We start from the raw sequence: 15,052 nt of genomic DNA, 5'->3' as shown, positions 1-15,052 counted from the left end.
AACCCACCCATTGCTGCACCTTCTGTACTTTCCTAGAATCAGAATCAGAATCAGAATGCTAAATCCAGGATGCTAAAACATATGCTAACCTACCGAGAATCTAAACCATGCCAGGAAGACCCCTGAATCAATTTAACCTAACATCTCTCGCAGACTTCCGTGTCCTTCTTCATTTTGATCAGTCTAATAAATGTGAAAATTTCCAGAAATTCTCTTGGGGTTGTCATTTTACTTTGTGCTATCGTACAGATTTCCTTACAACTGTTATCAGTGTTAGAGTTGTAATTACCTCAGTGGAGCATGGTCTTTTGTTTTCCTCTTGCTCCATTGACTCAGCTGTCCTGACTGACATTTGGGATGTGGTGTAGATGGAGGGACTGAGCCTCTGCTTACAGTGCAGCAGAGACAGAGCAGTCTTGCTGGAGAGGCCGGGTGGGTTGGGGTCATAGCCGCTAGTCGACCACGATGAATACACAGAGGGCTTCTGTTCATCCAGAGTAGAAGGGTTTGGTTTAATGTAGTTCAAATAGCACCAGCTGTTACAGGTGCCGGACAGCAAACTGGGAAATGATGGCCCAACATGTGTGATGGGAGTACAAACGCTGGGCAGACATGACTGATTCTCCCCTTTGAGTTCCTGATTGCACGTGTCCACTGCTGCCTTGTCAGCACATCCCCCCTCCCTCTCCTCTTCTTCTTTTACTCGTTTCTGCTGTTGCTGAGACTCAGGGAGGATCTCTATACTGTTTGAGGGGGAAAGCATCCGCTTGTTGCCCCCTGAGCCTGATATCCTCAGGCCATCGTCGGACCACAAGTCATGGTCTGGACTCGTGTTCCTATGGTCTCTGTAACCAGCTGCTGGGTTACCTACGTTGTGTGGAAAAGTATCAACCTTCTCCTGGGGCTGGGGGGAGGTGGACTGAGACAATGTGGTGTATATGGCACATGCTAGGGTGAGGGTGTCTGTTTGGAGACGCACTGCTACTGCTGGAGATGTGACTGGTCTCAGTAATTCCAGACTGGAAGTGATGTGAGGGACAGAGTGCTGGATGTGGGAGTGACTTACTCGAACCTCTGAATGATCATCATGTAGTAAAGGAATCTCTAGCTTCAGCCCTGTAGACATAGGGAGGTAGCGAGCTCTGGCTGCCCCGGATGGTCCATGTGTAGGATAGGGTTGTGGTGCTTGAGGAGGTGGCTGTCCTGTATGGATGTGTGAGGCCTCTTCTTTTACAGGATCAACAGATGGGCAGTGAGTAAGGGAGAGTTCTGTGCTGCCTTTCAACTGAATATTTTGACTGAGTTTCCACTGAGAGAAGATCTCTTTGCATTGTAATTTGGCTGGATTATGCAAGACTGTGTCACCTGATAAAGGAGAAGTAGGGGACCTACTGCAGTACACAGAAGTCGGGCTTGCTTGAGAAGATGTGCTAGGGCTGACATGTTGAGGACTACGGCTCAGTATGGTACACTGCTCCTCTTCCTCCTCATCTGGATCTCTGATAGCAGTGTGTCTCATGAGGAGACATTTTCTTCTTTCCCTCCAGCCAACTGCAGAGCGCTCAGGGGACAGACAACTATAGTCAAAAGACTTACTGCGGGTCTCAGCCATTAGGACACTTGGTTGTGGGTCATGAGGCGCCTGCTCTGATGCTGAGCGCCTCATCTCCCTATGCTGATGAACCCCAGGCACTGTCAACATGTGAGGAGCTCTCGATCTCCGCAGTGGTGTTGCTATCTCCATGTCTGGTCTATTTGACTCTTCAAAGGATGTGGAACGACTGGATGCATAAGATGTACTACTATCCTGACTAGGGCTGCGGGGGAGGGATATAGAGTCAAAACTGGATTCACCGGACGACTGGGCAACCTCGGCTAGACGTAAGCGCTTCTTCTTTGGAGGAAGCTTTTCAATAGGAAGCTGGGCCAGAGAGGGGCTTCTCTGTGGCCACTGAAATTCATCAGGTTTCTCTGAATGTTTTGCTGTGGATGCTGGCTCTACTCCGGTCCCTGTGCTCATGTTGGAATCCTCTGTGACCAGTATTTCTGGAACCAGCACATTGTGTTGGCGGACCAGCTTCCGGTTTGTTAGTTTTGCCGACTGTTGTTGGGGCTGTTTCTGAGGCACCAGTTGATATTCTTCATGAGGCGGAGAGTTTTTTGTTGCCTCAGTGCCTTGATTCTCATTGCACAAAGATTCCTGTTTTTCAAATGAACTAGTATGCTGAATTACTGAACAGGTTTGCAGTGTAGGTCTTCTGGGGCTGTCATAGACTACATTGCTTTCATCTTTACACTGTCCTGAAAAGAGGTCAGGAGAGGGTAATGAAGGAGAAGAGGGGTCATCAAATTCAAAGCTCTCTTCTTTTCTTCTCTTGCGCATTGCTGAAGCTCCTGCTCTGACTGCATGGTTAATTAACTGTGAGCTCTCCATTTGACTAATTACCACCTCATTTCTGGGATGATGTGCTAAGCACAGGCTTTGCTTGTGTTTCTTATAACCTTCCCAATCTTTGCATCCAGTGCCACAGGCCTCACACTCATATGGCTGCGGTTGACTTTGCTTGTGGTCAGGCACAGTGGTTACGCTGTCAGGGTAAAATGAATGAGAACCCTCTTGCTCCTCTTTTGTAAGTTCAGCACCAGGTGGGATTTCAATAGCTGGCTGCCGTCTTAGCATCCCATAGCGACGGGATGCCTGCCTTTCAGAAGGCGGTCGTTCATCAAAGGACTGACTTAAGCGGAACTTACTGGGGCCACCACTGGAGGTGTCAGATGCAGATGGCATAGAGTGACTTCTAACCAGAGGGGCTGATGTTTGGCCAGCTGGTTGCTCCACATTTAGGGGTGGATGATGAAATTTTTCACATGGGACTCCCATGGTGATGGAGCCACTGTTTTTATAGCCCAGATCTCCAGCTTTAGGGCTATGAATAAGCGGTTCTTTCATAGATGAACTCTTTTGAGACTCTGAACTATTCTTTCTGGAGAGCGAAAATCTCCTTGGTTTTACACTGTCAATTTTACTGGTGTCAACCACTGCCTCGTTGATAGTGATGAGTTTGGTGATATGGTCAATGACTTGCTTTTTGGGGACTGTGAATGGGATGGTTTTGTCCTCTGGACCAGAGGGCTGCTGGTTATGGTGCCGAGGCATCCTCTGCAGGTGTCCGAGGCGTCCATACTTGCCGAGGATGATCTCTGCATAGCTTTTGGCACTTGTGTTTGGGGGGCTGTCCTGTGGCTGCTCAGTACTTTCAGAGCGAGAGAAATAGCCAGATTCTGTGCTGCCTTTACTCCCTAAAATTAGAGATGAGGCCCTTTCATCAGATGAGTCTCGGGGACCATGTTTTCCTCTACTTAGACGCAGGGCCAGTCTTTTTTTCACTGCGTAAGAGTCATCCTTTCCTCCAGTGCAATCTTTGGCCCTATCTGTTTCATGACTCTTGATTGAGGCCACACTGCTTTGTCTTTCTGTGTGAGAAGATGCTGATGATAACTGTCTGGTTTCATCCTCTGACTCAGTGACTTGTTCCTCTAAAGATCTCGGCTCTGCAAGTGCCAGACCTGCCTTCACCCTGTGTGTATGCGATTTGCGGTGTTTGTACAGGTTACTCTTGGTCTTAAAAGAGAAGCCACATGGGGCACAGGGATAGGGTCTTTCACCTGTGTGCGAGCGAATATGTTTCTGTAGAACACTAGGCTTTGCACATGCACGGCCACAGTAAGTGCAGACATATTTGCCTGGTCTCTGAGGCTTACGCTCACGTTTCTGTTTTGGGGTCCCCTCCTGGGTTTCTGGTTTAGACTTGGTGGGGCCACCTGCTGAGGAAGCTGAGACTCCTGGTGACAAACTAGCTTTTGTTGCGTCATGTTTCTGTTCCAGCGCAGTATCCGAGTCGATGCTCTGCCGCTGGTGCCTGAGACGTTTACGTTCAGGATGCTGTCTTCTGGACTGTTTTGGTTGCTGTAGTGTGCCATGGGGCTTCGGGGAGCCAGTTTCCGGTTGCTCACAGGGCTGGGAGGGAGACTCAGGCTGCGGGCCTCGATGATGAGACTCTGGTTGACAATGCTCTTGACCTCCGGACTGCTCCCCAGTCGTCAGGGAACTATGCAAGGCCTCCATAAAATGGAAGGACAGCCTCAGGTAGACAAGTGTGATGTGTCTGCCTGTGCCAGGCTACAGAGTTCAAGCCAAATCATTAACTGGATAATGGGTGTAATGTGAGTGAATTCTATCAAATTATATCCACTGTAGTAGACTGTCACGCTTCATATTTTTCACTTGTTTTGCTTAAACTCTATTGCTTGACAGCAGAATGATGCCATCAAATGTAGAACAGTGGCATCAAAGAATGCAGCTGTAATATGTTGTGTGCTGTGGAGGAAGTCCTCTGCCATGCTGACCTAAAATATCCCATCATGAAGCACTCAGCCAGTCCTGCTGCCACACACTCTGATGCTCAGTTGACTCAGTTGAATATGTGATTCTTCTGTCTTCTCAACATAAAGATCTGTAAACACAAACATCTCATTATATAGAATAGTGCATATAATTCAAAAAGACACAGATAAGCCTCCGACCCTTGGCTAACCAAATATGGATATTTATGTTTCATGTGTTACATAATCACTGTATGTGTCATAGCATTCAGCTTTCACTTTCCCCTGGCTGAATCCTTTTAAATTAGAATAGTTTATGTAATATTTCTGTACAGAAATGCATGCAGCAAGTAAAAATGATGATGCTGCTAACGTTCCCAGAGAGGCAATATGTCCAATGGCTGCGACAGGAACATTCCAATAACAGCATAATCTGAATTTGTCATGGTCTTCAATGATTTCTAATCAACCATGCATTACTTATTTCAAAACCTAGGACCACAATATCTTGCTGTCGGACGGAATTATGCATCCCACCCACTCCCATTAAAATGAGTCAGATCTTCCCGCTGCAAGACAGAGCAAAAGAAATGATACCCAATGAAGAGTTTACCAATTTCACAAGGAAATACCAGATCCTCCTAGTTGAGGATGGGGGGAGTTACTCATATTAAAATGTGTTGCCATACAAGCACCTTTTTCTTTTTTGGTGTTAATGAAATTGCTTTGCTTGAATATTTCTTTGCATAATTAATTACACTGGGATTAACTAAGCGACTATGGCATGTGAACCCGGTAGAGTGTCTCAATGTGCTCTAATTAATGCTGCATTTTTGACATGTTGTGTCGTCCAGTATCAGGCCATGCTTGCTTCAAAATCATGATCATCAGACAATGCTACAGCACAATATTGCTGCATTTAGAGCACTTGTGAATGACACTGCCTCATTACTTTACAGCATATGGATAACTGTATTTGATTTACTGTGATTTTAGATACTTGCAAAGGCCAAGCAAGAGAAGGCAAGGGATGGCTGTGAGCTCTGAGTGCATACACAAGGCAACTCAGTGGAGATACTGAAGAAAACTCCCAGTGTTTTTTTGTGCCAGCATACTGAAACAGTAAACAAGGCATCCCACGCACTGACCAGCTGGTTTCTACACCCACGTTCTGGTGGAAGACGGCAAAGCTGCTGGATTGTATCCAAATTACTGATAACAGGTTGATAGCCATCTTTGGTTTAACTTGTGGGAGTATATGCCAGTATTGGATGAATATTAAACCAACATTACTTTTTGTTATAACAAAAAGCAGGCGTACTAAATACAGTAGGTGTATTATATCTGTACTCTGCAGAAGATCATTCAGATGTCCTAGGCCTAAATCTCTTGCAGTGACACTAGTAAGTGGTAAATGTAGGTCAGACAGGTAGTGTAACTGGACTAAACTTTTGGAGGAGAGTCAGAGACTCAGTCGTCTCACTGAAAAAAAAAAAAGAACGCCTCAGAGCTCAGACTGTGAGACCCTGCATACTCTGCACGAGGGTGACGATGACTGGAGTGAAATTAATTTCAGACGCAGCACTTGCAGCACAGAACTGGCACCTAAAAGCAAGTGACATTTTTAAAATCATGTAATACCTCTGCTCATTTACACTTAGACGTGTCACACATGTTCCAGAGCTAACATAAGACTTGTCATTTGCACCTCTCGTGGTGCAAATGAACCTAGCAGGCAAGGTTTTTTTCTTCAACCCTTCTCTCCACACGGATCCTGTTTTCCCCCTGTCCTTGGCTCTCAGCCTCGGTGATTCTCTCTAGGTGAACCGTTGCACGGCTCTGCTAGAAAACACACGTCGAGGTGTAATGTTCTCAGAGTCAGACAGCTGTTTGCTAGGACAAATTACTACATATTTATTACAAACTGAATATCAGTATAGATTTCTGTAGATCTCCTCTTAAAGGGAAACTCCAACTATTGTTGTATACTATTGTACTATTGAGCAATGTTGTTGTAATCTGATAAATTGCCTATAGTCGTCACCTGAGTCAGTGTCTGTTGGGTCTGCAGGTTATACATTTGAAAATGAAATTTTAATACCATTGTGAGTCCGACAGTGTTAGAGGAGTGCAATGCTAAATGGGTGGAAAGCTCTTTATGGACAGCAGATATGATAACTAATAGTTCATAATCTGTAGTTTACACTCACTTGAGGGTGAGAAAGAGAGCAAAGATGGATGATTTAATATTCCATAGCTCTGACCTAACCAAATATAACAGGCATCACTATTATTAACACAACAACAACAAAAACAACAGTTCTGACATTTAAACATACTTTGGCTTTCATAAATCCTTCCAGTCAGGGTGCAAAATATCAAGTTCATGGAACTGGCATACTTTAATGTAATACAGCCATCATTAGTTACTAATCACACCAGGGTTTTCAGGCTAATATCTACCATGATCATTAGCCTATAGCCAGTCTACACAGCCTACAGTAAGACATTAGGCGGGGATATGAGCACTGCTTGCAATAAACTGTATTTACTGCACATTGCAGAAATCTGTAAACGGGCTACTACAGTATATAATAACACAATATAAAAGTCATTTTTTCAGTTTGTCTAATGGTTGCAGTGTACATATTTGCAGTGTGGGCATACACTTACAGTTACAATCTGCAGAGTGTGCTCTAAATCTGCAGGTACTGGCACACATCACCTCCAGTAAAAAAAAAAAAAACCTCTCTTATATAAATTTGTGAAATGCTGCGTCCATTCACACACCACACAGAAAGAGAATATTGTATAAATGGCTTTTTAAAAATCTTGTCAATTTCCTCTTCTCACACTAATGGGCACCCAGCGGTGGTTCCTATGGTAACGGCCCTAAACCATGTGGTAGCAGATGGAAGGAGAGCTGGAGGGCTAAATTTATCTTCCAGCATCCTCACCGACTACACAGAGAGGGAGAGAGCGAGGCAGGCGAAGGTGCCTCCCTCCTAGAAGCTACGGCTTTTTGAGGAGAGAACGGTACACATCTCAAAAAGAAAATCAATACTTTGGGAGTCTTGAATTCATACTACACTGATACTCTTCTCTCTTCTTCTTTCAGGAGGAAGCAGAAAGGAAAATGCATACTGTACATGAGGATGACAAAGAACACTGGACCAATCTCCATGAACTACATTATTCTAAACTATTCAACCCTATTAAACCATTTGTTTGTTTTTTGCTATTAAGCTTTACGTAAAAGGCAATATTTTAAGTAAATAATATGCAGTATTTAAAAGGGAAAATACTACAGATTTATTTGTAAAAAAATGTAATATGTATGTTTCTTGATAAGTGATTTCTAAAATTAGTTTACAACAAAAAACTAAAGGCTTTCAAAGCATCTGGATGTTGAGGAAAAAGTAGTAACTTTATGATGGAACACAATGAAAACAGCACGCTACTTTGGACTTACTTCACCGTCACCCTAAATCATCATCTTGCAGACTCATCTGAACTTAGAAACAAATGCCCTCATCTGTTGTTGTGTTTCCACCACAATGTCAGCTGAGCATTAGCAATGCTGTCAAGTCAGAGAGCGTAGCTTCATCAGCAGCCTGATAGCGGCGCTCTCCAGGGACAGAGGAGAGCCCTCTGAGAGTCGGTGCGTACACAGCCATTCCTGTATGTGTGTGTGTGTGTGTGTGTGTGTGTGTGTGTGTGTGTGTGTGTGTGTGTGTGTGTGTGTGTGTGTGTGTGTGCGTGCATCTCGGGAGTGCTCCCCAGTCCACAGGAGGACATGCCAAGCATAGGAGGTTGGAAGCACAACACAGGGAGCTCATTCACTCCCAGTCTGAGCTGTGAGCTTTAATACATACACAGCCCACGGACCACTCACTATATGCACTCTCCCTCTCCTTCATTCACACACAGACACACAAGCACAAACACCCTCACTGCAGAAGCTGCACTGTCTGCATTTGTTTAAAACAACCCAAAAAATATTCAGCTCATTTTTTAAACATCTCTGTTTGCTCAGAGTATGTTCCCACAAATCACTCGTTTTTTTCCACCACTCACTGGCTCACTGATGAAGCAGGCTTTTGCAACAACAAAGACCTGAATGGAGAACCCCCCCCCCACAACCAAGTCCTCACATCACGTCACTCACATCACATCAAAATCACTGCAGATGACAAAAAGAATATCAATGGGTTGGTTCTCTTTTACCTGGTAGCAGGTGGTGCTGTCCTCCGATTGTGAATGACTGGAGACGGGGAGAGCAGAGAGAGCCAGAGAGAGGTGAGGGGAAGGAGAGAGAGCGAGAGAGAGAGAAAGGATGAATGAGAGTGACGGTGAAGAGAGAGGGGTAATCGAGTCTCCGCTGTACGTGCACTGGGCTGACAAACAGGTAGCTGAGTATATTATGCGTATGAATGAGGAGGAGGGGACACTCTCTCCCTGTCTATCTCCACCTCTTTCATACCCCCCACCCTCCCCTCCAAGTGTCTCTCTTTCAGGTCAAAGTGAAGTAGCAGCTCCTTATTTGGAAGTTGACGTAAGCTTGTGTTTCTTTTGGCAGCGATCTTGGGCTGCACAGCTGGCAAAGCGGTAAGAGGTAGAGGGGCAGGGTGAGTGGTCGGTCTTTTAATTTGACTGGGAGAGGGGTTGGAAGGGGGGTTACTTCATATTTTTAAAACACAGTTTCCCCATTCAGGTCTCATTTTCCTAGCATAGGTGAGAGCTATTGCTTCTGCATTCTGAGAAAACCCTGGAAAATTTGAAAACATATAAGGACCCGCATGGAAAAAAAAAGGGGGGCACAGGGATCCAGTTTTTAAGAGCTGCTCTGGAGAATGTCCACACACCACGGCACAGCGTTCATGCTCCTGCCAGGGGTCCGGCTGAAACGAGTCCAGGCAGCTCTGACGTCACTCTCTGCTCTTTTAAGCCACGGGTTTCCCCCTCCCCTCCGCCGACTGACTTTTTTTCAGCAGCCTGAAAGCTTGCAGACATGTGGAGCATTGAGGGAATACCAGCCGGTGGGATGAAGGCAGGCGGTCAGCCACTCATCTGGCCGGGCGTGAAAAGGGGAAGCTGAGAGGGGGAATGGAAGAGAGCCCGGGATGTCCGTCCTGTACCAGGCAACAGAGGGTCTTTGTGACTAAAGCTCCAAATTTGAAAATGGTATGTGGAAGGCCAGCTCTGATATGGGCATTTCTGGATTAAGGCTGCTGACATACAATTCCATGTCAATAAAGCCTTTTGAAACCGCATTTAGACCAATACCTGACACTAAAAGTAAGCTCTAGATCCGCACTTTGCCATCATCAGTTTGGATATGATTTCAACCTACAACACTACCTTTTCAAATGAACTTAGTACTAAATGTTTTTAAAGCATCTGACATCTGAATTGAGATAGGAAAGGGGGGGGGGGATGAACTGCAACAACAGTAGGTTGAGGTGGAAAAGTGGATTTATCAATGAAACTAAATGCAAAAACAAGTGCAATGGAAATGTATAATGATATACATGAATCATGTGACTTTGTCCAAGTATCCATGGAAACTTCTGCCCCACTGGAGAGGCTAAAAATGGCTGCATATATTAAAGGACCAGTATGTAGGATTTAGTGGCACCTAGCGGCGAAGTTGCAGATTGCAACCATTTGAATACAGCTCAGCCTCCCAGGCTTGTAGGACAAACTACAGTAGCTACTGAAGAAACGGCTCATTCTAAAGTAACAACAACACAATGATTCTTATTTTCAGGTGATTATACACTAATGAAAACATACCTATGAATATTACAGTATATTCCCTTACTGCCAATATCCTCCTAAATGTATTCACAAAACAATAGCAGATAGAAACAGGTATTCATTTTTGCATTTTCATTTCAGGAATTCCGTTCAAAATTTGTAATACATTTTGACTGAAACCTTGTTACCGGCCAAGAAAACGCTATACACATCAAAATGGCATTTCCATGGCTGAAAACTGTTCTGAACTCTTCCTTCAATATCCTGTGTTCAGTGCTAAAGTGCATTTGAGGTCTAAGGACGCTCTAACGCTGCATTCATACCAGTTTGAAAGAATGGGAAAACTTCCCATTTGATCCCACTGCTAGCCCTGTGGTCATACCAGATAAATGGAATTAAACCTAAATTGGCTACTTTTGTCATGTTACCGACCTGCAGTGGTTTGTTAGCAAGTGGAAACAGATCCTAATAAACAGTGTTAGGATCCATTTGAATTAACTTAATTAACTGTCAGTGTTAATAATAGGTTTTACTTGGATGTCACTGATGGAGGCTTTGTAGCCACTTTGCCACTTAAAATATTGTAGCTATCAGAAATTCCTGATATTTCCGACTCGGAATTACAACATAGGAGGCTGATGTGAATGTTTTTCCCAGTCTGCATGATAGGACATAAAGGCACCATGCACTATCCATCTTCAGAGCCGCAGCCAACACAACAACCGGCTGTGGCTAATATTCTAGCAAGCGACAGTAAGATTTGTGTCAGAGCAAGTGTTCCCCCATTAGTTACAGTTAGCAGCTAATGTTACACTAGCTACTTTTAGCAACCACAGCTAATTAAATGACATGCTGACCCTATAGAAGACGGGCTTTTCTTGCATGACAAATATCCAAAACAATATAAATTACAACACAGGACAAGTGAACAATGGCTACTTTGTGTTGCAGGTGGAAACAGCAATGCCCCCATATGTGTTAGTAACATTATTTTGTCAACGTCTACCGCCCTTCCTGTGTGGCTGCATCTGCAAGCCAGTTCTTGGTGCTCATCAAACCCCCGGGAATTGCACCGAGTTATGAAGCCAATTTGACATAGTGGCTAGGCCGTGTAATTACAACTTCTGGGTCCATCACAGGATGCACACCGGCCCAAAAACACTTTTTTTCGGCACACAAACATTGGAAAAGAAGAGGCTGTAAACGGCAGATCAATTTGAGTGTCACAACGGCCACAAGATGACTCGTTTCATTATTAGAATTTGATCCATTATTTTTTATTTGGAAAGTCTAGAAGAGCCGGATGACTATCCCCATTCAAGTTAGCGGAGTGCATATAGAGCATGCGCAAAACACATTAATCTGGGAGCAACTTTTATAGGAATGAACGGAGCCCTGCCTCTACTTGCTGTATCCAGTTCTCTTTATACATCCATGGTGCTAATGGCTGAAAAGATAAACCTGAATGGAAAAATAAACGCCAGATCTCTATTGCCTGCCTGATAGCTTCTCATGTTTCTACTAGAGCTGCACAATATGGCAAAAGTATCATATTGCCATTGTTTTCACAGGTACTGCATTTGCAATATGATTCAGGATTTGAGTGGGAAGTATCAAATTAAAATCATGATATTGTTACATTGTGTGTTACAGTCTGTACCAAGCAAACATGTTTTCTTCAATCTGCAGAACAAGATTTGTTGGCCAGATTCTCTTCAACACTATAGTACTTATATTATAATGTTGTCTTGTCATATTTCACCTTCATCATACAAAGTGCAGGCTGTGATTTGCATATTGCACCTGACAGTATTGCATTTTTTTTATTGTTTGTAACTATGTCAATAATACTGTCCATTAGGGGTGTAAGAAACATTGGAAAATATTGTACCGCGATATTTGGTTTTGTGATATTGTGATCTTTTTTGTGTATTGTGTCTTAAACGAAGCGACTGTGAGAAATACAAATGCAGAGCGCACCGTTCTGGTTGCATAATGGTGGTGTGCTTTTATACAATGACAGTTTTCCTTCAGTTTTTTTTTAAATATATTACTTTGTTTACAGTATCGTAATATATAGCAATGAATTGAATCGTAACCCCTGTATCAGATACGTATCATGTTGCCAGATAAACAGCCCTTCTGTCTATTACGGAAAACTGGCGCTTGATCTGTCATAACTTACCAAATCACATCCCTGCCGGGATCTCAAGAAGCAGCCAGTGTCGCAACGCACAACTGACTGTATTTCACCGCAGGTGTTTGGGATTAGTTTAAGTGTTCAACATTTTCCTTTGGTATGGTCTAAGCCTATTGCATTTTGCTTGAAAAATAATAACTCATTAATGCATTATCAAGATAGGTGCAGGTTATTCTTCTGTTGATTGGCTAATGAATAATTCAACTAATTATTGTAGCTTTAATATACTAAAGTTTAGTTTGTTCTGGATTATTGTACAAAATACTTTAGCTCTACCTATTACTAAACTATTTACTTACATGATAGGATGCATAGTTTGTTCCTTATCTAGACTTAAACACTGGCCTGTAGTAAGAGCTGACTGCAGTCAACATGGTGAACTCAGCACAGCTCTGTGGTATAGTCTGTGGTATAGTCGTATATGTTGCAGACTCCGTTCCTGGTGGCCACGGGCTGAATTAGTCCTCAATAGTTTGTCCAAAAATACGATAGTTCTGCATTATATAATTATTTGGGTTTTGGCAACACCTGGCAACTCTGCTTCCCACTACATGTGGCAAAATCTTCCCACACTGGATTTGACTGTCTGTTCTAACATTTGATACAAGAACAAATATAAACATGGTGTAGAAAGAAACCCATCATATCGGAGGCAGGGTTGGGTATTGAAAACCTGCTCTGAATTTGAACTGGTTCTTTATTTATAAAACTAACTAAAAACATTTTTGTTCTGCTTCCTGAATCCTGAATCCTTACTCTAATCCTTACTGTTAATCCTATTCAATATTGAATCTGGGACTAACAGCACTTCTGTCTGTGTATATAATCGCTAATAGATGCATCAACACGGATGGTCTTAGCTGGTTTAAGTGGCCTGAATAAGTGAAACAGAAAAATGTAATTACTGCAATAAAATAATTGAATGCAAACGGCAGAACGAACACTTTGGATCCCGGTTGTTCAAAGCAATGACATTTAATTTTTGCATGGCAAGATAGAGTATATTTTTGTTATTTCCAGTTATTTTTACAAATGACATCTATAAAACCTTGCCATTTATGACAAATGAATGTTTATTCAGGCTCAAATCTGCTGAAAATAAAGGTGGTTTTTGCTTTCAATATATTTTGGTTTGTTGTTGTATTATTTAAGTATGACACGAAGACTAATATTGGCTCAGTAAATCGGTCTTACTCCACTTGTCAGCCTTTTGGAGGTGACAGAGCTGCCAGTGTCGAGCTCTTTCACAGGGGAGGGTTGCCTCTGTGCAGCTGGGGCTTGTCTGGATGGCCTTGTCACAGTGTGAACATCATGCTACCAAACACATCTTCTCAACGGGAACATTTCTTTTTGTTAGGAATGTAGGACGAGGAAGGGACGGAAACAAAAAGATAAGGTCTCACAATACTGCCCTCTTTTCGCAAAACCGAACGCTGCAAATTCACTTTGTACCTCCAGCAATACAATACATTAACATTTAAGCAGGGGCTGAATAGAAATGATGGGCTATTTTTAAAGATGCAGATATAGAGGGTAAATCTGCCTAATTTTAGTTTAGCCACCATTTTATTTGCAGAATGGCATTTATTCCTGGTGGAGGAGAAAGGGTCTTTTAAGAGAAAAAGCACACAATAATGCTTTCCTGAAATTGAAAGGGGTTTATTTCTATTGTAGTTTTTGGTCTTACTCTGTAATAATCAACAACAAGAGAGCCTACTTAATCTGTCTTTTATTTACCACTGGCTATTGTGTGAACTACTGTCAAATTGCAACATGACAAACGCATGGGCGTGTGTCAGAATAACCAGTTATGGGTGATCAGGCTTTAAACAGGTCAAGCACTTTGCCACTCTCGACACTGCTTTAAAGTAAAGCCTTGTGTTTTCATTTTGCATCGTCCATCTCATCAATCGAGTAATCTCTAGCAGTGATCTACATTAGAGCAGACTTTTTGCAGGACGAGACCCGGGACAGATAACATTCAGCCTAACAGACCGCAGGATTCAAGGGAAAGCCTGGAGGGAAAATGCCTCTTGCTGGATGAAGAAAGAATAAATACATGCTAGTCTATCACTTGTTCTACTACTCATGCGTCGCTGCTATAAACTCAACAAGTGCATAAAGGCTTTCATTTGGCGGTGTGCACTTTTAATGTGGATGTCCCTGGTTTGTGTCTCAGAAAATTATTGGAGTAAGTGAGTAAAGCTTGAGGTCCAAAGTGCTTCACAAACAACAAATATACATATGGGTATAACCATACCCAATCAAACATACATAGGGAGCATGTAAATACAAACATAAGGAAGATAAAAAACAAGAGGGAAGGATAAGTAAGGAGTGACATCCCCCCTGAGTATCTGGACTCAGAGACCACAAATGTACAACAGAGAGCCAAGTCTGTGTTACAAACTATGGATTAACTCTCGTTCAGTGGCACAGTAGGCGTAGAGCCAGAATATTTTCAGTTAGACAAGGTGCCACCCCCACTTGAAGGTGGACTATGTAGTGGCCTAAGTGCTGAACACGTGTCTGTTACTTGATTCTATTGGTTTTAATTTACTATATGAAAAAACGTTAGCATATAGCCGTCATCGATCTGAACTATGTTCAGAAAACAAGCATTTTAAAAGTTATTTGCTTGTCGTCTTACAGACAGACCCAACAAAGTATGCTTTTTACAAGTCGCCATCATGATGCAGTTGTTTCGGC

General features: G+C 43.0%; 1 protein-coding gene across 3 annotated transcripts in view; it reads right to left on the bottom strand.

Moving 5' to 3' along the window:
- hivep3a (HIVEP zinc finger 3a) overlaps window positions 1-15,052 on the bottom strand; it is a 40,728-nt gene that overhangs the window by 9,921 nt on the left and 15,755 nt on the right. For 2 of the 3 annotated variants that reach the window (XM_051390124.1, XM_051390126.1), the window contains exon 2: window positions 290-4,514. In XM_051390124.1, the coding sequence (XP_051246084.1) occupies window positions 290-4,126 (3,837 nt within the window). In that variant the 5' untranslated portion in view covers window positions 4,127-4,514. Of the gene's footprint in view, window positions 1-289; window positions 4,515-8,610; window positions 8,648-15,052 lie in introns of all 3 variants that reach the window. The other variant, XM_051390125.1, reaches the window with a different exon arrangement.

This window comes from Dicentrarchus labrax, unplaced genomic scaffold, assembly GCF_905237075.1.
Source record: "Dicentrarchus labrax unplaced genomic scaffold, dlabrax2021, whole genome shotgun sequence".
Lineage (NCBI taxonomy): Eukaryota > Metazoa > Chordata > Actinopteri > Moronidae > Dicentrarchus > Dicentrarchus labrax.
The sequence above is the reverse complement of the archived record's forward strand: the minus strand, read 5'-3'. Positions and strand labels throughout refer to the sequence as shown.